The following is a 24,152-nucleotide window of genomic DNA, read 5'->3' as shown; positions in this document are numbered from 1 at the left end:
GATCGAACCCCTGCATGGGGGAGCCCTTCTGTGCAGAGTCTCCCCGTGTCAGCATGGGTACTCTGGTTTCCTCCCACAATCCAAAGACAGTCTGGCGACCTGTCCAGGGTGTACCCCACCTCTCGCCCAGTGTCAGCTGGGATAAGCTCCAGCCCCCCTCTCGACCCACAGGAAAAGCGGTTATGGAAAATGAATGAATGTACTCGGAATGCCAGAAGTGGGTGGGGTTAAATCGAAAGTGGGTTGGGCCTAATCAGAAGTCCTTATTTTAAGCCTGAAATTTTTATGAACTGATCAGAAGTTGCAATATTTATTACCTAGGAGAAAAGTATTTACAGACCAGCCTCAGAATTGAGTTTCAGATCATTGTTTATCACGAGATGAAACATAGCTACAAAAATAAGGATTTTCCATCAGTACGAATACAGATAATGACACATTTTACTGGAATGATACTTGTATTTGTACAAAGTACATTATCTGATACTCATTTCATCCGAGTTTTCAGCTCAACCCAAACTACTACTATTATTATTAAACTTTTTCTTTAAAAGAAAAATCAAACATAGGCTAAGCCATGTCCCACCTCATCTCTGACCACTACACTAAAACAGATAGTCAATACAAGCTGCCAACATCGTAAAACCACAGCATAATAACCTATAAATAACTGTCCCTTTGACTTTTTTTCCTTTTTTTAGTGTATAGATTCTGAAAACATTAATTTATGTAGAAAGTAAGTGATGAACAGCCTGCGATATCCTAAGAAAAATATGTGCAAATTCAACAGTATGTCTCAGTTTTCCGCATTCAGTCACTCTGCTACTCACATTCATTACATGTGCATTTTTTTTAAAATAATTTTCCCCTAAAGTAGAAGTTGTTGAAGCAGGTGAGGTCATCACCTGCCTTACAACTCATTTACACATCTAGGAGCAACAGGTTTCCACCCATATTGTTCTAGATAGGTCTGAAGCTGCTGATTGACAATATTTTGCACAATGTTTAATATCTTTAAATATGACCATAGTAACTATTCATTGTTAATTCAGAGAGCTGTATGCTGGTCAGGGTGGAAAAGCCTCTGAGGCAACATTTTACATCAAGTACCTACTCACTGTTAAACCTGCGCATGAAACCTGTCTCTTCATAGCGTAAGATCATGGGAAATCCGAGGCGGCCTTGAAGGCAGCACAGGCTCTCATAATGCTCCTCTTCAGCACCAGGAACAGTGGGCCAGCCTGCAGAGCGCTTCCGGAGGCGGATAATCCCCATCTCTACACGCAGTCCTAATGCAATCAGGAAGGAATTGCTATCACTCACCTTCAGGGGAACACGTTTTGGAAGCAAATGCAAGAATCGACCTAGAAGTCCACCATTAGGAGAAGCCTGGACGAGGACGGAGATGGATGTTTGCGTTTCACATGATTGTGTAAACAGCAAACATTGAGCGTGATAAGCCGATCCTCTATAATGTGACAGCTGCTGGCGCATTTCACCTAGTTTGGGAGAGACTACTGAAACCTCGCGTCTTTTTTTCATTTTATTTTTTTATATTCCATCACCATGCTGACGTACAATCTTATTCTAACTTTTATTATCGCGGCTCTGTGGCGGGTCAGCGGCAAACCTCAAACTCCTTCTTCCCCCGCGACGCAGTTGAATTCAACATCATCATCGTCATCATCATCCATCATCAGCGTGGATGAGCTGACACATAATGTGACAGATGCAGAAGCCGTGGGATCCCCGATTTCATCTTTAATGGCGCATCTTCCAACTCTGAAAAACATTGTTATTTTCATCTGCGTGCTAACAGCTGCTCTCATCACATGCCTAGTCATCAAAGTGGTCAGGTAGGCAGGTTGTTTTCTCTCACACCGTCATGTAGCTGTAAGGTCTTTAATAAGCAGCCTTATGATGATGATGCATTCACAGTATGATCTAAATGTGGCTCCCAGTGTTCCTGGTAAATGAATTGATTAGGAGCATGTGGTTGTGTTAGGCTGGGGCCTATTAATAAGGCTCCTACTGGGAATTCTTGTGTGGAGGCACTTGAGGAAGCAGCCTGATGGTGCTTCATGTAGGCTGTCTTGTGTCCTTATGTGTCTGTGACATGTGTGAAGTAGGGTTTGTTGCTTGTTTTTTACAGTTCTGATCATTATTGTAATATTTGCATTCATCAAATTGAATTTATTGTAGGTTTGCTGTAATCATATGTCATATTAGGGCTGCAATAATGACAATTTTCGTTTGTTTGATTAATCGATGGATGTTTTAATCTATAAAATACCAGAAAATAGTGAAAAATGCCCATCACATGTTCTCAAAGCCCACTTTGGTGTCTACAAATTGCTTTACAAAGATACAAAACAGAAAATCTACAAATTTTTAGAGGTGCAACCAGAGACTGTTGAGTCCAAAAAAATCAGTAATGATCAATTTTCAAATAATCATCCCAGCTCTATTTATCCATATTATGGTTGTAAGAACTCAAGATGTTACCACTAAATCCTCACCGTCTGGGATACACAAAAATAGGTTTACAGCTGTTCATGTGGTTTAGTCAGTCAGCCTAAAATGGTGAGATTATATCTGCTGTGCTCGTCTCATGATTGGCACCGTTTTCCCTCCACGCAGATCTGGGAGGCGAATCAGAAAAACACGGAAGTATGACATTATAACGACACCTGCTGAGCGTGTGGAGATGGCCCCTCTTAATGAGGAGAACGACGATGAGGATGACTCAACGCTCTTTGACGTCAAATACAGGTTTGTTCTATTTAAATTGGAGATACTTCATGGTACACAAAGACATAAGAAAACTTTATTTTTTCCTCTTTTTCTATTGCCCAAATATGAACAATTGCATGCCTAATCCCATTGAGAATGTTCTACCAATACGGGAGAAGTTAGGTCTTTGGATACAGTAGAGACGCTGTATCACTGGAGGCATTTTCCACTGTGAAGTGTGATAAGGGAGTGATAAACCAGTCCATAACTCCAGCCCTTTATTTCCACAGAAATGTAGTACAGCAGGAATTCCTTGACTTGCTTTGCCCTGGAGCCACCTTTGTAAGATGCCTGCAGGCCAGGAGCAGCGTAATAAACAAACAGTAATAGTATTTGTAAAATAAAAGGAATAAGCAAGGCAAATCCAACTGCAGCAGCCCTGCACAGGCTCAGGTGTATGCAGGGGTGTTTCTAGGGTTTGAGGACATGCGAGCTCAGCCTGGATCTCTGGCACTTTATTTTTAATGTACTAGTATGAAAAAATCCCAGTGTGAATCAATTTATTTTCATTGTGACTTAGAAAATGGTCAGCAGGGCCACCCTGCACCCTGTCGCGAGCCATTCAACCCTTACACTTCTCTACAGTGTTTTTGTGATTTTAATTTGCCTGATTGTACTTGTCTTACTTCTTCTCATTATCTCACTTGCTGCCATCGTAGTCTTACAGTGCTTTAATTTTCCTGTGTAAAGCTCCTTGTGACTCAGTTTTGACTATTAAACTTGCTGGCACCACAGTGTCACCAAAGTTAGTTAGCTTGTGCTAATAAAGCAGATAAGGGAGGGTCTCACTGCTTTTCTTTAACATTTATTGCACTTCAGCACACCAAAAGTAATGAAGTAATTCGATGCAGTCTGAAACCACACTAACAGAATATCAAAGTACGCATTAAAACATTTGAAACGTGTATATTCTGCTTGCTGCTCTTGAAGAAACTCGTTTTAGTTCATTTAATGTTGACATTAGGTTTCACCCTTCCGTCCTTTCCATTGTTCTTTCACACAACCACTTCCTCAAAGGAAGATATGACGTTGTGTTTACCTGACATTCTTGACTTCCAAGTCAGACCAGACTCAGCAGTATTTCCTCCTAACCAAGTGGACAGTAGCGCCAGATCAGATTCTAACTGTGAGTTTTCATGTTTTTTTGCAGGTGAATCCCAGCATGGACATCAATATTTGATAACTCCTGCTTCGCCCCGGACAACTCAAGTGGTTTCCTGTATTTTTGCGTTGTTCAAGTCTTATCAGATCAGCGACTTCATGTGCAGCTTGTGCATGGCTTTCATCTGTGTTTAAAGGAGTGGATACGCATGGATTTCATTGTTCGCTGTTTCACTGGCGCTTCTATCATGTGGTACGAATTGCCTGCACAGTGCTCCCTAATATTAAAGATCGGGACGCTTCGTGTTGTGACTTTAAATCAAAAGTCACTCAGAGTTTAATCGTCTAAATTCATGACATGGAAATAACATTTTCTTTTTTTTTTTTTTTCTTTTTTTTTGACTGTCATTGTTATTAATTTTTACACTTGAGCTACAGTATGTTGGGCAGAGGAGTTTATAGTAGGAGCCTGCTTTGAAGCTATGATCCACCCGTATTAACACTAAACACCATCAGTGCATAAAATCGTAACATGCCACAAATATACTTTATTCAAATGTAAAAATTTGCACACTGATGAATCTATTGATATACAGTGATTGATATTTTTAATTAAACTTTCATACCAAATATGTTTCTATCTACTAACCACTTTATTGTGCATATATACTGTGGATGGCGGTCTGTCCTTATGTATGGAGTAAGCGTATATATTTTTTACAGTGTGTTGTTGTAGACGTTCCTGTTTTGCTGCTATCTCAGCTCAAGTTTTAAGTTTTTGAGGTTCAGATTTGTTTAAAAGCTCAAATAATATTGTCAGGGTATATTTGTAAGATGTTTATGGAATACACTGCTATGAATGTAAATGTTGTAATCTGTTGTTCATTCATGTGAAAATGTCGTGTGTGGGAGGGTTTAATGGCATCTAGTGATGAGGAGAATGACACAAAAACACTAACGGCCCAATCTAGAGCCAGCATTTGGTTTGTCCATTCTGGGCTACTGTAGAAAAACATGGCGGACTCTGTGGAAAAGGACCCGCTCTGTGTGTAGATATAAACCGCTCATTCTAAGGTAACGAAAACACAACTATTTTTTAGATTATTATCAACTATTGAAAACTCAACACAGAAGCTCTTCTGTGCAGAGTTTGCATGTTGTCCCTGTGTTTGCGTGGGTTTTCTCTGGGTACTCCGGCTTCCTTCCGTAGCCCAAAGACATGGAGGTTAATTGGTGACTCTAAATTGGCCGTAGGTGTGAATTTGAGTGTGAATGGTTGTCTGTCTCTATGTGTCAGTCCTGTGATAGTCTGGTGACCTGTCCAGGGTGTACCCACCTCACCCAATGTCAGCTGGGTAGGCTCCTGCCGCCCGTGACCCCCAACAGAATAAGCGGTTACGGAAAATGAATGAATGAAAACATACTTATGAATATTATGTACAATTTCTGTCAGTAGATGCTTCAAAATCCTACACACTGGACCTTTCATTATGTAACCACTGAGTAATAACAACAGGTGTTAAGCTTGCAGTGATGCAGTAACAGAATTTAAAATGTTCGACATGCACACAGTGTCTTATTTTCTAAATCAAAATTATATTATGTCACCATATAATGTCTATTAACCAATTAAAAATGATCTGAGAATCTGGGATCTCTTGTTTGGGATCAGAGGTGAACAGGTAGTGAAGTATTATGGAAAGTCTCCCAAAATAATTTACATTAATGGCTCACTCATTCTGGTAATGTCTAACGTGAAAAGGAACATTTTTTCCCTGTAAGAGCTCCTTCTCAGTGCCATACAGATTCTGGTGTTGCTGTCTTTTCAGTTGGCAGCAAAGGCTTGACATGGGTTTAAACAAAAACAGTTTGGCCCATTATTTAAGTATAAATTACTATTAAAAACAACAAAAACCAGAACTGATTTGTTAAATCCGTTATATCTTTAATTCAAATCCCAACTACACAATAATCAACCAAAATCCTGATGTAAAGTACACGACAGAAATAACAGAGGAGTTAACAAACCTTCCTCGTCTCTGCCAGCACCCTAAATGTAATTACAGTAAACTAACAACATTGCAGAGTGCCCCTAGATTAGGTTTCTGCAGCAAATGTGTGTGTGTGTGGGTGGTTGTTGTTGTAGGTGACCTTCTGTTTTAATCCAAACTGTTATTTGATAGTGCACCATGGCCTACAGCTGCAGCTGCTTCTGAATGACCTCCATCCCTAGTTAACAGAAGAGACTGCAATGTGCCCAACTTGTTCAACATTTTCTCTCCAGGAGAAAAGAACATTCTGTATTTTTCTTTGTTGGAAACATTCAGAGTAGGCAGGATACGTTTACTGTCACTGTTAGATATACAAGCAATATGGAGTGTGTTTGAATGGAATCATGTGAATCACCCATATTTTTGATATGATGTCCTCGAGCAGACTGCAGGCTGTTCCCTGTGTTTTTCCATCAGACTGTGTGACCACTTGATTTCAGTATTGTGTCATGTTTTATTAGAGTCTTTCACAGCAGATCCATTTTTGTGCCTCTGCTAAGTTTGTCTCAGGCAAGTGTGTCACCCGTGTACAGTTATCCTTTCCCATGCTGGCAGCATCTCTCATTTTGTCTTTAGTTGTGCATGAAATTGTGGAAAAACCCTGCTCATCTAAAGATGCTAATTCTGGACTTTTTATTAGGACTGAATCATCTGCTACAGACAGTTCCTGTTGTAAAATGAATCAAAGTCATTGTGGTAGCTATTTGAAGACTGTAGCTAATTTCCCTAATCCCTCATTTAAACAAACTGTTTTGAAAGTTTACTGAAAACAAGTCCCCGTGTGTGCCCACATCTTGTTTTCCCAGTTTCCATTTCTTTGAAACACTGCTGAAATAAAATTGCTTCCTTTGAAGTGTTAAATCATTTTAAGGGAGAGGCTTGAAGTGTTATTTTTTTCCCCAGTCTGATCTTTTGTGTTTTGTGACACAGAAAAATACATTCACTTTGTCATAACTGCACAATTTATCTGTCCTTGAGTCGTACTGAGTATTTCCAAAGGTTAAAAAAAAAAAAAAATCAAATATACTCGTGTTGTTTAAGACAAGACCAAACATGCAAAATTTTAACATCTAACAGATGTTAACATACAGTATACATGACAGAAAGGAAGGTAAAACTATACAGCACAGTCCCCTCAGTTTTTCCGCTCAGACTCCACATCTCTAGTAACTATGACAAATTCCATATTCTGGGTTAATTAACTTAATTGTGTTGGTAACAGAACGTTTCTATTTATGCCGAGCTCAGACAAGCTCTCACAAATAAACCTTTCATTGCTTCAGACTGCTCACGTCTCTGGTACAACTTTCATGTCTATTCTTAACTTAACTGGCGGCGTTGGCCATCATGCAAGTCAACAGGCGCATCCTGTCAAAACAACACTATTTTGGATAAATCACATGGCTGGAAGCGCATGAGAGGCCTCTTGTTTTTGAAGCGGAGCGCTTGGAATAATTTGAATACTTCTCTTAATATTTATTAAAGGAGGCATTTTTGTTGCACAAAAATACCCAAAGCGTTTGGCAGAAAGCCCAGTATCAAGACACCTCATAGCAAATGCTGAACTTCAAGACTTCAACTGATTTTTGTATAAAACCCAACTGAGTTTGTCAAATCTGTCTGATATTACCCTTAAATGAACACAGAATTTAAGTTTCTTCCTTTACCACAATTACTTGAAGGTACAGCGTGTAGGATTTCAGGGGATATATTGATGCAAATGGAATATAACATAATAAGTATGTTTTCTTTAGTATAATTACCTGAAATGTTAAAAGGGCAAAAGGGCTTGCTGTCTGTCTGTATGGTGATTAAGGAGCACCCTTTATTTAGAAATTCAGAGACTATGAATAGTCTGGACACAGTTTTCAGCTGAGCCAGAGGCTAACAGCTAACAGAGCTAACTTCATAATTACTGCAAACAACAGCAACAGTGCTGACAGAGCTAAATGTGTTAACCAGTGGGGAACCAGAGAGTGGCCACTACGCAACTGTATGAGGTGATCGAATTCGTTTCCTCAGGATGAGCCATTTATATCTACATAGGGAGCTGATCCTCATGCACAGATATTGCTGTGTTGCACTGCCATGTTTCTACAGTAGCCCATAATGGAGAAACCATACACTGGCTCTTGATAGGGCCATTTGGGTTTTCACATCAGCCACTGTATTTGGCAGCCCCACTGTGACGAACAGTGTTGCAATAACACTGATTTTTTTTTGACAAGAAACTTCAGTATTCAGTGATTTTACTGGTTTTAGTCACACAGTTTATTTGTTATGGAGAGAAAGAGACCCCTGCAGATAATTTGGATCCTGGTAAAAAACCTCCTGAATGTCTGGCTCTTAAGTTATCAGAGAAAAAAGGTGAGCTCACAGATGGAGGCGCTGGGCTCACGGCCCATCTGTGATAAACCAAACAGCATCAGAGAATCACTGATTTATAATGTGAAACTGCTTTATTCAGTGTTTTTACCGGTTTTAATCGTGGTCAGTTTGGTTTGGAGAGGATGGGATCTCTGCGGATAATTCGGCTCGTAATAAAAACCTCCTGAACAATGAACACTTTAGGATTTCTAACCGGGAGAAGTTTCAGCTGATTGTAATGTGCAATCCTCACCACCAGATGCCACTAAATCCCCTTTAATCTTACACACTGTTCCTTTATTAAATCTCCATCAAATTTACTTGGTTTTTTTTTCATGTTTATTCATATCTGGGTTTCAGAAGTAAATTAAACTATTGAAACACTTTTTCTATATTTCCCATCCTGTAAAACAGTGGTTCCCAACTGGTCCAGCCACGAGGTCCAGATTTCTCTTGAGCCTTTAGTTTAAGGTCCACACTGTTTAATATATTCAGCGTCATACTAACGTTTGGTCGAGCTACTTTGCTGTCTCTGTCAAGTAGCTGTCTATTAGTCAATAACTCTACAGCAGGAGATGACACTTCAAAATAAAAGCTATGCACTGGAAATTCACTATACTTAAAAATAAAGTGTATTTTTTACATGCTTGACACGTTCACAAATCACTTGCAGTCAATCTAGAATGGACCCGCGACCCACTTTAGGACCGTGATCCACCAGTTGGGAACCACTGCTGTGAAGAATAACCCTTTCTTTCTGGGCATGTGAATGGTCCACATTTAAATGGTCAAATTTATAGATTACAGGCACAAAATACTGGCAACGTCAATCAATATCTAAAAATATCTGTACCAACCTATATTGGTTTACCCAAACACACTAAATAGGTATAACTCATGTTATTAAAATGAATGAAGGCATATAAGTTATCAGCTCGTCCTCCTCTCAGTGCACTGAAGCTGTTGCTAACTGTGACCAGGAATTTATTTAAAGCACATTATGGGGCTCATTTCTTACAACCTTTGTAAGAGTATCACCAATACATTCATTTAAAATAAGCTCCTCTTACTACTACACCACTACAGTCTGACCTCAATACTTAGATTTCCAGTGCAGAGACAGGGCTGGTGTTCTTTGAGTTTACAGAAGTGAGTTTACCGCGGGCTAAGTCTGTGTAAACATTCTTATGTGAGCAGCTGGTACACTCCCTCTTTATCCTCACAGAAGCTGAATACAATTCAACGTGCTTCCGTTTCGTTATTTGGCTCTCAAGGTAACCTGATGTTATCACATGGCAGCTCTGGGTGGGTGGACTTTTGAAATGTTGGACTGTGAACACCAATGACGGTTCTTTATAAGAAGGTACAAAAGTTTAAAATGTTCTCTATCAGAGGAAAATGTGTTTTCACGTGTTGGTTTATCACACTAAAAAAATAAAAACAAAAGTTTAAACAGTTGACCGACATCTTTTTCCTCTCATCAACATCCTCTCTGATTATTAAGTGCTTCCATCTTGTGGCCCATATAGTGACTCACAGGGGCCGTTAATTCAGCAGCTCTTTGTGATGTTGACGCGCTGGGTAAATAACAAAACACATTTAATGGAGCCCTATCACATCATAAACTGGGAATATTAATTTGTGGCGTCTAATGACCAATTTTGAAAACACAAATAGGTGTTCTGAAACCTTCATTTGTAACTTACAACTGTACTAGAAACCCGGACGGACTTTTAAAATGGTCTCTTTAAGAAAACAAAGGGGCCGACAGATGGACATGACAGGACCTTCATGAAGAGCAGAAAAAGGGTCTCGTTATTTTAAAGGTTGCCATAGAAATCTCATTAAAGGTAAAACACGCCAGTGAAAGAAGTCACTACAAGAGCCTGAAATAGAAAAAGTTCATTCCAATTACTGAAAATAAGTTAATTCAAGTTTCATAAAAGTACGTTAACAAGAAAAATGTTCGTCCACAGTCTCAAAGTGGTTTCCATGGAGATGCTCATTTTAAGCTATTTGCTTTTGAGCTCCTTCTGCGGTCTCCTCTCCGCAGCGCAGGCTCCGGTGTGGAGCCGAAGTGCCCCCAGTCTGTGCAACGCGCTCAGGGTCCTGAACTCCAAAGGCATGGTGTGAGGGCTGGAGCTGGACGTGTACTCGTACTTTAGAGTATCGTAGTAGTGGTATTTGACCGGTTTGCCCTGCGGGTCGAGTGGGAAGGGCCAGAAGCCGTAAAGGTGGATCTCCTCACAGAAGCGGGTGGCCAGCGTGTACATGAGGAGCCCCGTGGTCGGACGCTTGATGTGGACATTGTTGGTCAGCCAGTACCTGTTGACAAAGACAAGTATGTGATATGCTGCAGCCAATGAATCGACAAGTGTCACTGAGAAATACACAGCAAAAGGAAGAATATGTTCAAGGTTTCCAGAGCTCTTTTCTAGGGAGCACACTTAAGTCAGTGTTCGCTACACTTATCTCCTTCAGTAAGACCTTCTTTCCCTCTGGGTTTTGATATTAATCCAGATATACAGTATGTCGAAGCACACAGAGTGGAGCTGAATCCTAACAAGTCACACCAGTAAAAAATTTAGAGCTTGCCGGATATGTTTCTCTGCTGCAGACCACCACGCTGCTCGTTCAAGGACTCTCTGCTCACAGATAATCAATAAGTGACCTTTTCATCTCTTCTTCTATTTGCTCAGTGGATACACTGCAGAACATCTTCCTCTTAACAAGTTATTTACTCTGGTAGTCCATACATCTGCAGATGCTTGGCAGCCGGTCGTTTTTTTTATAGAAAATATATAGTTTAAATCATTTAACAAGCAAAACATCAAACATTTACTGGCTCCAGCCTCTGATATGTTCATATTTGCTGCTTTTCTGTCTTTTATATCGTCACTCAGTGTATATCTTTGGGTTTTGCAGTGTTGATTGGGCAAAATAAGCAATTTCTTTATGTCATTTTAGGCTCTGGGAAATTGCATTTTTACAGATTGACGATAAAAAGAATGGTTTCTCACAGCCCTATTCGAAACACAGCAAAACAAGATTATTCCTCACATTTCCTGGCTCAAAAATCTTGAATCTAGTGCAGCCATCTGCACAGGAAACAAATAATTTCTATTTGTCTACTCTCCAGATGAAAGCACTCCTGCAACAATGGAAACTACACTGTGGAAAAATTGATTTTTCTCACCACACAGGCAGAGCTTTTACTCTATGTTTCTTAGGGAAAAATAAATCTTTTAGACTGAATGTTGCTTTAATTACTTGTTCAGGTGGATATGTTTTACAACATGTTAAACACACCGGCACTACACTGCACAATTGCATTCCTCTACTTAAGTTGCTTCCGTGACAGTGAGACGCCACATGCTGCCCTCAGGAGCAGCTTCAGGGGGCAGGTGGTCGGACGTTTGCTCACCTCGACTTCATTTTCCTTTCCAGTCACTCGCTTGTTTCTCCTGCCTCGAGGCTACTGCTGCCTCCTACGGCGCTCTGCACTCTGTGGTTAGCGTGGAAGGTCGTGTTGAGATGCAGAGGTTGTACTATTTAAAGCAGTTCATGTGCCATGAAGGGCAAACTCCACAGGGCAGGTTTACAATCCAACCAAACACTACAGCAGGTGATCTGCATTTTAACAAGCACAGGAGACAGGCTAATTATCAGTGAAATTGTCTGATATGGCGTTACGTTGGAGTGAATATGAGCAGATCCTCTGTCCTCTGCCGCATGTGATGGGGATCTAAAGTTCAGTCGCACTGAGAAAGACAAGGTCAGGGGGAGCATTTATCAGATGCCACCATAAAAAGGACAAAGGCATGCAATTCAACCCTAACAAGACTTCAGCCGAATTATTTTCCCTCATAAAACACTGATCAAACAGACTGTAAACTACAAAAATAATGGCCCAGTTCTTCCCCTTCGCAATACTGAGTGTTAGTTGGGGCATAAAAAATGGCATAATTTGGTCACTGACCAGCAGTGGCTGTTAAGCTTTTAACAAAGCGGGAAAGATCCCGAGCAGAGTCTGCTTGTGATGAAAGAGAAGTGAGGACAGCAACAAAAATTGCACAGAGGGATTTTATAACAGCCCAAAGGCAGAGGAGGCTGTATTTGACAGATCTGCAAAAAAAGCATTCTTAAAAAAGCATCCCTGACCAGCTCAAAAATAAATCAACACAACTATTTAGGATTAACAAAATACACAAGTCCTGTTCAACCACAGCTTAACAGCGTTTCTTATTATCTGTGCTATTCCTAAGGCACTGCACTGGCATGTCAACAACAACAATATCTAAATAACATAGTCTGGAGCTACAGGTAAGCAATATTTTGCACATTATTCAAGTGTATGGCATAATGATCCCTTCATAAATGATTTTCAGAAATGGTGGCAGTAAATCGGTGTCAGAATCAAAGCTCAGGAGCTGAGGATGAGCACCTGGTCACAGTGATCACACTCTGAAGAACGAACTCCAATTAAAGGAATAGCTTGACATTTTGGGAAATGTGCTATTTCGCTTTCTTGCAGAGGGTTAGATGAGAGGACTGCACCTGGCTGCTGATTAATTGAGAAATGGCCAAAGCATGTACCTCGCCATAAAAGCACAAATTGTTTGTTTTGAGCCATGCCAGCATCAGACATTCATGTCCACCTCCGAATAAATTCAGGGATAAATTTAAAAGAAGCTGTATGTGACATTCAGAACATTAATATAACAGCAAAACACTATCTGATATACAAAGATATAGTGGAGTAATGGCGTCCTGAGCAGAGAATGAGGTCACGCTATCTCTCTGTGTGTTGTTATTCAAGCTTTTGTTGTCGTTTGTTGTCATGAAAGATGGTCCAGCTGTATGTGGATGTTAGTGCAGGTAAGTCCCGTGTGGGTATCTCACTGGTTAGCTAATCGTCACTACTCTGCACTGTGTTTCTAAGGTGGTTATCTCTGATATCGGGATGCTGGGTTCCCCCTGGTTAAAGCGGGATTTCTACTTCTGCGTCCAATCGATGTACCTATGGCATAAGCTCTGTGTTGATGTAGAACCTACGCCATAGCCTGAAACCATTTCCCTCAGTGGAAACAAAGCTTTAATTTTCTTTAATTTCACAAATAAGAAACAATAAATTGTGAAGACAGTTAAGCCTCCACATAGCATTTAAAGTTATTCTGGCTTCTTATGAGCAGAGGAAAGTTCCGCTATTTGCTGGGCTAATTTATACAATGTATAATGCCATAGGCTTGTGCTAATAACTTTAGCATGTTGTATTTGTTTGGAAAACTTGTTTACTATAAGACAGTTGTTTTGTCAGTGAACCTACTGAGTTGTAATGGAGCCGAATTTTGTAACATTACCTTTGTAACGTTAGCCGCTAGCAGCTAGGCTAATTTATCCAATGTAAAATGCCATAGGCTTGTGCTAAAAACATTAGCTAAAAACATAGTATGTTGTATTTGTGGGGAAAATGTGTCCAGATAAAGACAATTGTTTGTCTGTAAATGCTGTGAGTTATAGTGAAGTCGATATGTGTACTTGTGTTTAAAATTATCTCTATTAAGCCATATTTAATGTGTGTTTTGAATCACCTAAACTTTATAGCACTTCACAGAAACCCCGACGCCGACTCGTGTTTTGGAGGTGTAACTACGGAGTGACACAGAATGACCACCGCACAAGTACTCACAATGGCATAGGCTACGGTAAGCTCTGCATATAGGCAATGCACAAGTATAAATCCCACTTAACATAGTTAGCTCCATCAGCACTGTTGCCGTTGTTTAAGAATACTTCTGTGGAAGGATCAATTAGTCGTCATCATCTCATTAAGTTACATACCTTTACAGTGAATGGAGAACCAAAAAAGAACATTCTTTGCTGCATTGGCTGCATTTAACCAATCACTGCACACTTACATCACTCATTGTTTCTCTTGTGCTGGGAGAGTACCTACTCTGAAATAGGAGCTACAAAAGTTCCTCAACACAGAGTTCTAAGGACTGTGTTCACTCCCAGTTCTTGCTTTGCGATCACAACAAAAAGGGTGGTTCTTAGAACTATGAAAAAGTTCCTCAGGTCTGAAAACACCTCTTGATATGCTCTGAATGTCGCATACGTCTCCTTTGATTTGTCTTCCTCTTTGGTTTCTGAGCAAATACCTGCAAAACTAATGACATCCCCATCAGTCTCAGTTGTACTTTGTGTTTACTGCTAATTAGAAAATATTAGCATGTTAACACACTAAATTAAAACGGGGAATATGGTAAACATTACACCTTCTTAACATCAGGATGTGAGCAGAGTCACACAAAGACACATTTCACGCTTGATCAAGACCGATTTTGTGGAACGGCTCCAGGTGCACAGTGAGTGAAGAGAGACCGTGTAGCGTATTCATACCGACTGCCCCTGGAGATCAGCTTTAATGCTCTGTTTAAAAATAGCCACCTGGGCTGCAGATTAGAGTTTGCCAACCCCTTCATTATGCTGCTCACAGGTGTTCTTAAGAGACGCAGCACTCCAGGATCAGCGGCTGCCAGCCTGAGCTGTGTCTTACCCTCTGACAGCGTGGAGAAGGCGCAGCGAGGGGAAGGCAGTGCGGACGTCCACGGTGTGCAGCAGGATGAGACGAAGGGCCCACTCCACGCGCTCCTCTCCCCCCTTGGCCATGAAGGCCGGGATCCACAGCACGCTGCCGCTGAGGCTTTGAAGCCGCTGCAGGAAGCGATCCCTCCACTCTTCGCTGACCAGGTCCTGGAAGGCCCGCTGCACCACTGAAGGGTTCATGGTTACCAAGTTGGTCCGCCACCCCACGTCCTGAGAGTACTCCTCCACAGGTGCCAGGTTACACCTTAAAACAAGACACACCACTTGATTTCAGAATCAGGAAATGTGGAATTATTACCATACACATCTGAGAATATAAAGCAAAGTGTAAGACCACAATGAGCAACACAGCTTCAAACCAGCTTTGTGTAAGTTTTACAAATATAAGAAAGTTCTTTGGAGGCGACAGCAGGTCTGTCATATAGTTAACACTCCTAATTCTCCCTAAAGTTTCCCCTTAAGCTCAGACTTAGTGATTTACACTGCATATAGAACCAGCAATCAAATTTTCTTACATTTTTCTTCGTATTAAGAGGCAAGTTTGCTGAAGAAGGCAGAGCCTGAAATGTCTAGTAGACTGATTTAATTAAAGTGCTCAGCCTATATGTGATTTCAACAGACTTTTGATCCGGTCTGGTAGCACCCTGAAGGACTTCAAGAAACTCAATATAAAGACCGAGCAGAGCCTGTTCCCTCATTCGTTTTGGTAATCTATGACATGAGTGACAAGTGAAATGTAAAAAAAAAAAAAAAAAAAAAAAGAATAAAAGAGTGGAGAAACATTAAAGATATACTGTGCTACGCTGTATACTATTCACTGGCTTCCTGTTAAAGACCGCATCAATTTCACGATTCTGCTTCTCACCTTTGAGGCCCTTCATAATCAAGCCCCTTCTTACCTGTCTGAACTCCTTCATATCTACACACCCTCCCGTACTCTTAGAGCCTCTTCTGCAATCCAACTCACATCACCATCTGCCTGCTTGACTACCTTGGGTTCGCGAGCCTTCAACCGTTCTGCCCCCCGCCTCTGGAACTCTCTCCCCCAGGACATTCGCAATATTGACTCCCTTTCCACCTTCAAATCCCGTCTGAAAACACACCTTTTCAAGCTGGCATATTCAGTCTGATTTAATGATGGCACACATATTGAGACTTGCACTGATGATGATTTTATAATGATGAGTTTACACCCAATATTTATTATTTATTTTCTGTCTAGTCATTTTATTAACTTTTATTGTATATTACGGAATTTTATGATCTATGGATACATAGATTGTTTTTTAACGGTGTCTTGTAAGGTGTCCTTGAGTGCTTTGAAAGGGTCCTTACTCCTTACTTCTCTCTGTTCGGGACGTTTATGGGCGTGTACCCCCACAGTGCTCAGGTGAGGTCAAGCTTTATAAAAAGGTAGCAACCAGGTGTCAGACCGTAAGCAGCAGGCATCCAGAGACACAGTGCGAAAGAAAGGAAGTATAGGGAGGCGAACATGAAAAATGAGAGTGAATCTTGGGTGGGTTACTTGGTTGGCTTTTGCTGGCGAGTGTCTTTACAAACAGTAGCCAACAATCCTGCGTAGTATACCTTTAAAACAGATGTAATTAATGCAAGAGATGACAATGATAAGAACCATATGCAGTTCATAATGCCGCAGTCTTCAGTCAACAGACTCCCAAGAGAGCTTAAATGAAAGCCTAAAATCTACACTTTAATCATACCTGTCCTTAATGTGAGCCTGAATTATGATATGCACCAGCGTCATTATGATAGGTCTTTAATTTCATGAGCTGATAACAATGACTAAAGTTGCCACTCGCCAATGCCTAATTAACTTCAGACATATACCTTTTCGAAACTCTTAATCTTCCTTCAGCTCACACCTCACTGAGACACTTTTATCTTGTTTTCCCCCTTCAGTTTACCATCCATCTGTTTATGTCCTTACGCCAGTCAAACCATTTGCCCTGCAGACATTTCCACCCGGAGTGAAACAGCAGAAATGCAAGTGAAATTCAGCAGAAAAGCAGGGTGGCATTTTGTTTATTGATGTTAACCTCGGCCTCCAAGTAAACACCAGAAAACACAAAGCCGGTAATTATCTTCATGGTGAAGCATCTCTATTCTCTGCAGCGTGGCAGGAAAACAAACCAGGAGTGCTTGTTTTTAACAGCTTAACATTTTCTAATTTACACACACGCAAGGGTGTAGGTTTCGGGATTGGGAGGGACACATGAAACAGGGAGTTGGGGGGGGGGGGGTCTTCTGCCAGAAAATTTTGAGCATTAAACGCTTAATTTTTCTGCATTCTGGTGAATTTTTATGCACCATTTTGTGCTTTTCTGCATCAGTCTTTGGGGTAAATGTGTAACTTACGCAAGGGCATAGGTTTCAGGATTGGGAGGGACACATGAAACAGGGAGTTTGGAGGTCCTCTGCCAGAAAATTTTGAGCACTAAATGCTTAATTTTTCTGCATTATGGTAAATTTTTATGCACCATTTTGTGCTTTTCTGCATCAATTTTGGGGGGTAAATGTGTTTAATTTTGTCAAAATCAAAGTCCTCTGCTAGGGGGGGACAAATGCACATGTTCTAAATATTGAGGGGTACATGTCCCCTAGACCCCTGTCCGAAATGCACACCTATACATACACCTGTGGCCAGTGAAAACCCTATATTTCCAGAACATCAACATTTAAGCATTGGCACATTTAATCCAGTACATTTTGTTGTTTAGTGTAAGAAGTAAAAGAACATTTAATTCTTGAGTTATCTGAAAATGCATGGTTCTCACAGACTGGGGCTTTGTGTTATTTTACGGCTTAATGGTTGCTGTACACTATGACAGCTGATGTACCTGCTTTAGAAAAACAGCTGGTTCAAAGAGTACACCCAAAGAGAAAGCGTGAGAAATGCACACCATCGGCTGACTCTAATTCATTTCTGAAAGATCCAATAAATTGCCCAAGTATGCCGAATGATTCCATTCCATTATCACAACGCTGAGCTGAAGTAATCTATAACCCAAAACACTGTCAACCTACTTTGTGGAAACCCCAACATAGAGCAGAGAACTATATTTAGCCGAGGCGTTATCTCCCTATCTGATACGTGAATGCCAGAGCAAATTCCTCAGCTTCTCAAAATGCCACGTTCGCTGTTGTCTGCCTTCAGCCAACCATTACCACCGTGCCCCGGCGCGATTATCATGCTGCCGTGGTCCGGAAATCATGACCTCTCCTCATCAGCATAACATCGCAGCACTTACAAAAGACAAGATGCTCCGACAACAGAATCAATTTCAGAGTAAAAAAGGGACACACAAGGATTTTGAGGCCTTTTCAGCCATCGATCAATCAGCTCATTGAGGTACTACCACAGACAGCTACTTCCTGCTTCATTTATACAACAACATTAAGGTCATTGATTTATTAGTGGATGTTTCTCACAGTAGGTACCTCCGCAGCTAGTGCATGTTTTCTTAGATTGTTCCTAGCTCTGCACAGAATCCCAACCAGAGATTTTTGTTTTCAGCATCCTTCATTATAATAAACCCTAGACAGATTTATTTTCCTCCAATGACAAGTATGAATAGTGATAAATAACCCACTCAGCGACTCCTTAAACATAAAACAGAGCCGGCTGATGGCTTCACAAACACGACTCTCTGGTGAATGAGAGCAGGACCCCTGAGAGCGCCGGTGTTTCTCTGAAAAGCACAATGTGTTTCTGGTGGATGCAAAGGCTTTTTAAAATGTCAGTTTAATGTATAATCATGCATTTAATTGCACTCAGTCCGGCAGCTCGTTTTCCAACTTCGAATCATTAAAAAGCTTTGACAGCTTTTTCACAAGTGCAATTAATATATTTCCAGCTGTGTGAGCACCAACCCTAAACCTGAATTAAACCGAGAACTCGGGAAAGTGATTATCATTCCAATGTGAATTAGACTCTCAGTAAAGTGAGATAAACCTAAAACTGAAACTAATGTGCTAATCCATTTCAATTACAGCCCACTTTGACTCGCATGTTTTATGATTTATTTCAAGTGGAAGACTTCCAGCCCTGAAATCACTTATGCTGTTTCTGTGGGGGGAAAAAAATATACCTGATAACAAAGTCGTGCGAGTCGATGTCAGGTCCACAGCTGCTGTTCAGTAGGATCCCAGAGTTTCCCACAATGGCGCAGCGCCTGTGATGTTGGTTCTTCATGGGGGACACAGTTGGCAAAAGACGGTAGAGATTCTCTGAGATGTTTGTGGTGCTGTGGCGATCAAACACATAGTGGATGATGTCTCCTGGTTTCAGCGTGCCCTTCAGAATCGAGATGTCTCTCTCCGGATCGAGAAATCTCAGAATATTCTTTCTGTGAAATAGAAGAGAAAAAAAAGCTTTATGAAACACTCTGCTTAGTCGAGTGTGAAAATATGTCGAGGCAATAATGGAGAGTGATGAGTCTGCCTGATGAGGTTGGAGAGGGTCTTGTTGAAGGTCCAGCCGTTTGACGAGAGCCTTGTGGTGTTATTGTAGCTCGGACTGAGGTGATTTACATCCTTCAATCTCGACAGAGCCGTTGGATCCACGTGTGCTGCAGCCTTTCTATAAGAGAATGGAAAGACATGTTAATGACACACTACTATGAATCAACAACAAACAAAAATCTTGTTATTTGGTCCATGTGTGTTGTGAATTTCTCCTTCTTTTCCTTCTAATTAAAAGGTTATTTTTATTTTTCCTATGCGAATGGAGGGTCTAAGAATAGAGGGTGTCACATGTACAGATTGTAAATCCCTCTGAGACAAATTTAGGAGTGTGGGTTATATTTGCAGTGGTGGAATGTAACTAGGTACATTTACTGAAGTACATATGTTGGGTACTTCTTCATTAGTAACTAAAGCTTTGCTCTTTTGTGCTAATTTGTACTGCTACTCCAATACATGTATTGTACTTTGTTATTGTACTACACTCAAGGATAGATTACTGGACGGGCCTGTGGGCCCAAAATCTAAGGGTCACATGCAAAATATAACTAACATACACAACACACAAGTAACACATACCAACCTCAAAGAGACACAAAGACCACAAAGAGATGCAAAGGAACTACAAAGAGACACAAAGAGATGCAAAGGAACTACAAAGAGACACAAAATGATTTCAAAGAGACACAAAACATCTTCAAAGAGACACAAAACAACTACAAAGAGACGCAAAATGACTTCAAAATGACACAAAACAAACGATTAAAGAGGCAAAACCACCACAAAGTCCGTGTGTCTTGCTCCTAAGTAGGAGAGGCAGTGGGGTCTTTTGCATATCTGTGCCCAGGGGCCCGCTGTCTTATAATCCACTCAAGACTACACTCATTTTTACAGCTTTAGCTACTAACTATATTGTGCAGTGAGATTTTATACATGAGATCCTAATATAATGATATAACACTGATGAAAACCATTTAGTCCATAATGTCTCTTTTTGATAATTTCAATACATTTCAGCGACAATTAATGTCACGATTATCCTGGCCAAAATAATTGCCATTCATGATATCAACCCGATAATCGTCAAAATATGCTTAAAACTCTTAAGGTAAGGTAAGGTAAGGTAAGGTAAAATTTTAATGTCCCCAAGGAGCAATTTGAGATACAGACAGTAGTCATGAGCACAACAAAACATACAGTACAGGACATAAAACACAGAATCCAGTATCACACGCTGTCAGGGGTAAATCATGGACAATTAGTGGTCACTGCTGGTTAAGATAAGTGATAGCAGACGGGACAAAGGACGATCTGTAACGCTCAGTCCTACATTTAAGGAGGCAAAACATGAAGGGGATGGAGAGAGTCTGTGACAATAGACAGAGCTTTAGAAGTGACCCTCTCTTCATACAGATACTGTAGGTTATTAAGTTATTAAAGTTTGTTAAGAAAGAAATATTTTTTATTGCATCACAGATAAGACAAACCTTTTGTTTTTTACTAAACACCAATTTTAGAGAAAAACAAACACTGTAAAAAGTCATACTTCTTAGTATCACTGCAGCCTGTTTTTGCAGAGTCTCTTTAATTGTTGGTTACCCACCAGTCTTTTTGGGTGCTTCTGGACACGATATTTACAATTACCCGGTAATGGAAATTCACCATGATCAACTTATTGCGACCACGATAAAATCGTGTATCATCCCATCCCTTGCATCAATACTTATCTACCTTATTAAGCAGGACTTTTACCTGTGATGGACTATTTTTACAAAGCCAATTCCTGCTTTTATTCAGTCAAAGGATCTGAATAATTCCTCCACCACTGTATATAAAGACAATTGACCTTCCTTGACTTTGCTTCAATGAGGCTTAGAATAATTTTAAGTCACTGTTGTTGATGTTATTTGAATCACGGCATTTTTAATTCAGCCTTATTCTCATGGCAGATGTTTGTGTTATCACACAGGCACCACCACATCGATGGGTATTTATAGCAGCTGCCTTCGCGCTGTAAAAAGTAATGAGACGCTCACTGTGAATGACTCACTGTCAAGGCTGCACAGGAATCAAATGACCAGTGTAGACTGTAAAAAAATTATACAGGAAGACCAGTGAGCTCCCCACTGGTGGTCTGCGGCTATATGCATATGTATGTGCGCATACATGTGTGTGTGCATGGAGATAATTAGATGTCAGACCTTTGTGGTTTAGGGATGAGCTGGTGCAAGTTCATCTTCTTTGAATGTCCAGCATTTCTAGAAGATAAAAAAAGAGCAATTTAGACTGAATTATAGCTCACATCATGCAGCCTGAAGCCTTGGTTGATAATGGACTGATGCTAAAAAATCCATCCTGTAATCATATCCTGTAACAGTAATGCACCCACTGTATTCAATGCCAGCCATATTGTATTTCCGTCTTTTAAGACAGAATGAAGGTGGAAAGCACGCATCAAGGTATTTTTAAAGCAATCCACTGTGGGCCCATTTGCTGATGTAATGAGGAGAAATGTGGCCTTAATGGAGCCCCATTATACTGAAAGGAGGTTTTCTTTTTCGCAGGGAAGTGAGCTATCTCTTTACAGGGGCGTTGAACGCGCCAGCTGATATGCATTTACAGTAAACACGCCGTATATGCACCCAGATCAGTCTGTTTTGCAATCATGACCTTGGTCACATGTGATAAAATCGTGACAAGCTGCCGGCTTGTCTTGAAGGAGCGAGAAAACTGAGACAGAAGAGTGGCGCTCTGACAGACAGGTGGGCTGTGTAACAATCCTGGTGGCTTTAAATATTTTGTTATAATTGTGTTAAGCTTCATTTATGCAGAAGTGGAATTGGTTCTGGTTATTCTCCCACGGCGAATCACAAACCAATATGACCTCATTACAACGTGAGCCACAGCCGGGTAATTGCATTCAAAACAAAATGTTCTTGCTGAAAGGGAAATGTGAGAATCTAAAAGCTTCACAGAGGCATTTTTATAATAATAAAAGAAAAAGTCATTTTTGCTGTTCAGGTAGCACAGCATCTTTGGAGCAATGGTGGTGATGATGATGATGATGATGATGATGATGATGATGATGATGAGAGGGAGATGAGGATGTTGCACTGGTTGGTTTTTACATGTGACAGAAGTATTTTGGTGCTAAATTAAGAATGTATTTTCTTGCGGGTCAAATGCAAGTGGGGCATGTGCGTGACTTGAAAGATTTCTGCTGCACTGCTCAACATTTCAAAGTCTGGAAAATGAAAAAGAGAAAAGAAAAGAGAGGAGGAAAGCCTCTTTTGTTTCCAATCTTTTGCCCCCTCCTCTCCTTCTCTCTCTTTCTCTCTCACACACACACACACACACACACACACATGCACACACACACTCAATACTCTATAGTGTAAATGTATCCTATCCCGCATGCAGGCTGCTGCAAGACAAATAGCCTAATCCTTGGAGACCCAGGCAGGCTGCTGTCGGAACAGCTGCTACTGCTGCACCCAAGTGTTACAAATGTAGAAACAAACCACACACACTCTGCATTCAACTCCAAACTTCAATTCAATTCACATAAACTCATTTATTTCACTCATTTAATTTTTTTCCTCTCCCCCTCAGCACCACTTAACTGATTCAATCCTGTGAGGGAATAACCTGCTGGACATGAAAACAATAGACACACACTCACATACACAATGCATGGGTGAATTACGGTGGGCTACTTACGCAGTTTCTTCCTCCACTTCTGCAATATCATCAATTATCAAAATCACAACCAGCAGCGTTACAAAGCCGAACAACAGCGTGCGGAATACGAGCGGCATGGCTGAGGGGGGCAGGCTGCAGCCGGGAGTCCCTCCTTCCAGCAAACACTGTGTTACATTAACCTTCTTGTGTTTCCCATTTAGAAATCGAAAATCCGCTCAGCCACCTCTCCCATTGTTCTTATCGCCGGAGTCGGACACTCCCAGGCGAGCTGCGGTCCTTTTTCCAAACCCGTCTCTCCTCAGATGATAATTTCCTGGTGTCTGTTTCCCGGCGGGGCGATGCTGCTGCCGTCTCCACTGTTACCCCCCCTATTCCCCAGTCAAACTTTGAAAGCGTGCACCTACAGAGCCTGCCATGGGAGCAGCGAGATGTAGACCACATGCAGTCTTAAAGGCGCAGCGGCCAACAGCTCCATCTTTAACACCAGCCGGTTTGATTTCACTCTCCAGGTGTTAGTTGGCACACTAAAGAGGAAGGTGTAAGACTGCAGTGTGGAGTCAGGCAGGCAGGTGCAGGAGACAAGTGGACTCATATCCTCATATCCCAACACAGAGTGCAGTTTTAGTGAATGTGGGATGTGTGGCACTTAAATAGAGGTCAAAGCCTCAGTGAAGCCCACGTGGCCACCAAACGCACTGAGTGAGCCCCAGTAGATCAGACACATAATGAATTTAATGGGGACATCTTTTTATAGCGACCAGTGGTGGAGGGTATCTTAAGCACTGTGCTTTATTGCAGTTTTAATGCAGGCCTACTTGTACTTTGCTTAAATTTTTAACCTCCTGAGGATACAGCTTTTGTTTAATATCCATCCATCCATCCATCCATCCATTTTCATCTGCTTATCCGGAGCCAATAGCACCCCAGACGTCCCTCTCCCCAGCAAAGCTTTCCAGCTCCTCCTGGGGGACCCCAAGGTGTTCCCGGGCCAGATAAGATACAGTCCTTCTAGTGTGTTCTGGTTCTGCCCTGGGGCCTCCTACCAGT

General features: G+C 41.1%; 2 protein-coding genes across 3 annotated transcripts; one reads left to right on the top strand and one right to left on the bottom strand.

Moving 5' to 3' along the window:
* Nucleotides 1-1,159: 1,159 nt before the first annotated feature.
* Nucleotides 1,160-6,815, top strand: fam174b (family with sequence similarity 174 member B). The gene is made up of 3 exons (XM_033634608.2): nt 1,160-1,856; nt 2,641-2,772; nt 3,944-6,815. The coding sequence occupies exons 1-3, from the start codon at nt 1,567-1,569 to the stop codon at nt 3,945-3,947; spliced, it is 426 nt and encodes a 141-aa protein (XP_033490499.1). The 5' UTR covers nt 1,160-1,566; the 3' UTR covers nt 3,948-6,815.
* On the bottom strand, nt 4,265-23,695 carry st8sia2 (ST8 alpha-N-acetyl-neuraminide alpha-2,8-sialyltransferase 2). 2 transcript variants are annotated; one of them, XM_033635576.2, is made up of 6 exons: nt 23,124-23,695; nt 21,605-21,661; nt 19,384-19,521; nt 19,031-19,288; nt 14,872-15,165; nt 4,265-10,637 (listed from the first exon to the last, which is right to left on the bottom strand). In XM_033635576.2, the coding sequence occupies exons 1-6, from the start codon at nt 23,219-23,221 to the stop codon at nt 10,325-10,327; spliced, it is 1,158 nt and encodes a 385-aa protein (XP_033491467.1). In that variant the 5' UTR covers nt 23,222-23,695; the 3' UTR covers nt 4,265-10,324. The 2 variants fall into 2 exon arrangements, with proteins under 2 accessions (XP_033491467.1, XP_078024009.1); XM_078167883.1 differs by lacking the exon at nt 21,605-21,661.
* Nucleotides 23,696-24,152: the final 457 nt, after the last annotated feature.

The sequence above is a fragment of the Epinephelus lanceolatus genome, chromosome 5, assembly GCF_041903045.1.
Source record: "Epinephelus lanceolatus isolate andai-2023 chromosome 5, ASM4190304v1, whole genome shotgun sequence".
In the NCBI taxonomy this organism is placed as follows: Eukaryota; Metazoa; Chordata; class Actinopteri; order Perciformes; family Serranidae; genus Epinephelus; species Epinephelus lanceolatus.
This window is presented reverse-complemented; position numbering and strand designations above follow the sequence as displayed.

What these genes read in the sequence shown, in the direction of transcription:
- fam174b (XM_033634608.2), top strand. Translation starts at nt 1,567, where the DNA reads ATGCTGACGTACAATCTTATTCTAACTTTTATTATCGCGGCTCTGTGG. An exon ending in CTAGTCATCAAAGTGGTCAG is followed by an intron (nt 1,857 to 2,640) that starts GTAGGCAGGTTG and finishes CCCTCCACGCAG; the next exon opens with ATCTGGGAGGCGAATCAGAA.
- st8sia2 (XM_033635576.2), bottom strand. Translation starts at nt 23,221, where the DNA reads ATGCCGCTCGTATTCCGCACGCTGTTGTTCGGCTTTGTAACGCTGCTG. An exon ending in GAAGTGGAGGAAGAAACTGC is followed by an intron (nt 21,662 to 23,123) that starts GTAAGTAGCCCA and finishes TTTATCTTCTAG; the next exon opens with AAATGCTGGACATTCAAAGA. An exon ending in CTCATCCCTAAACCACAAAG is followed by an intron (nt 19,522 to 21,604) that starts GTCTGACATCTA and finishes ATTCTCTTATAG; the next exon opens with AAAGGCTGCAGCACACGTGG.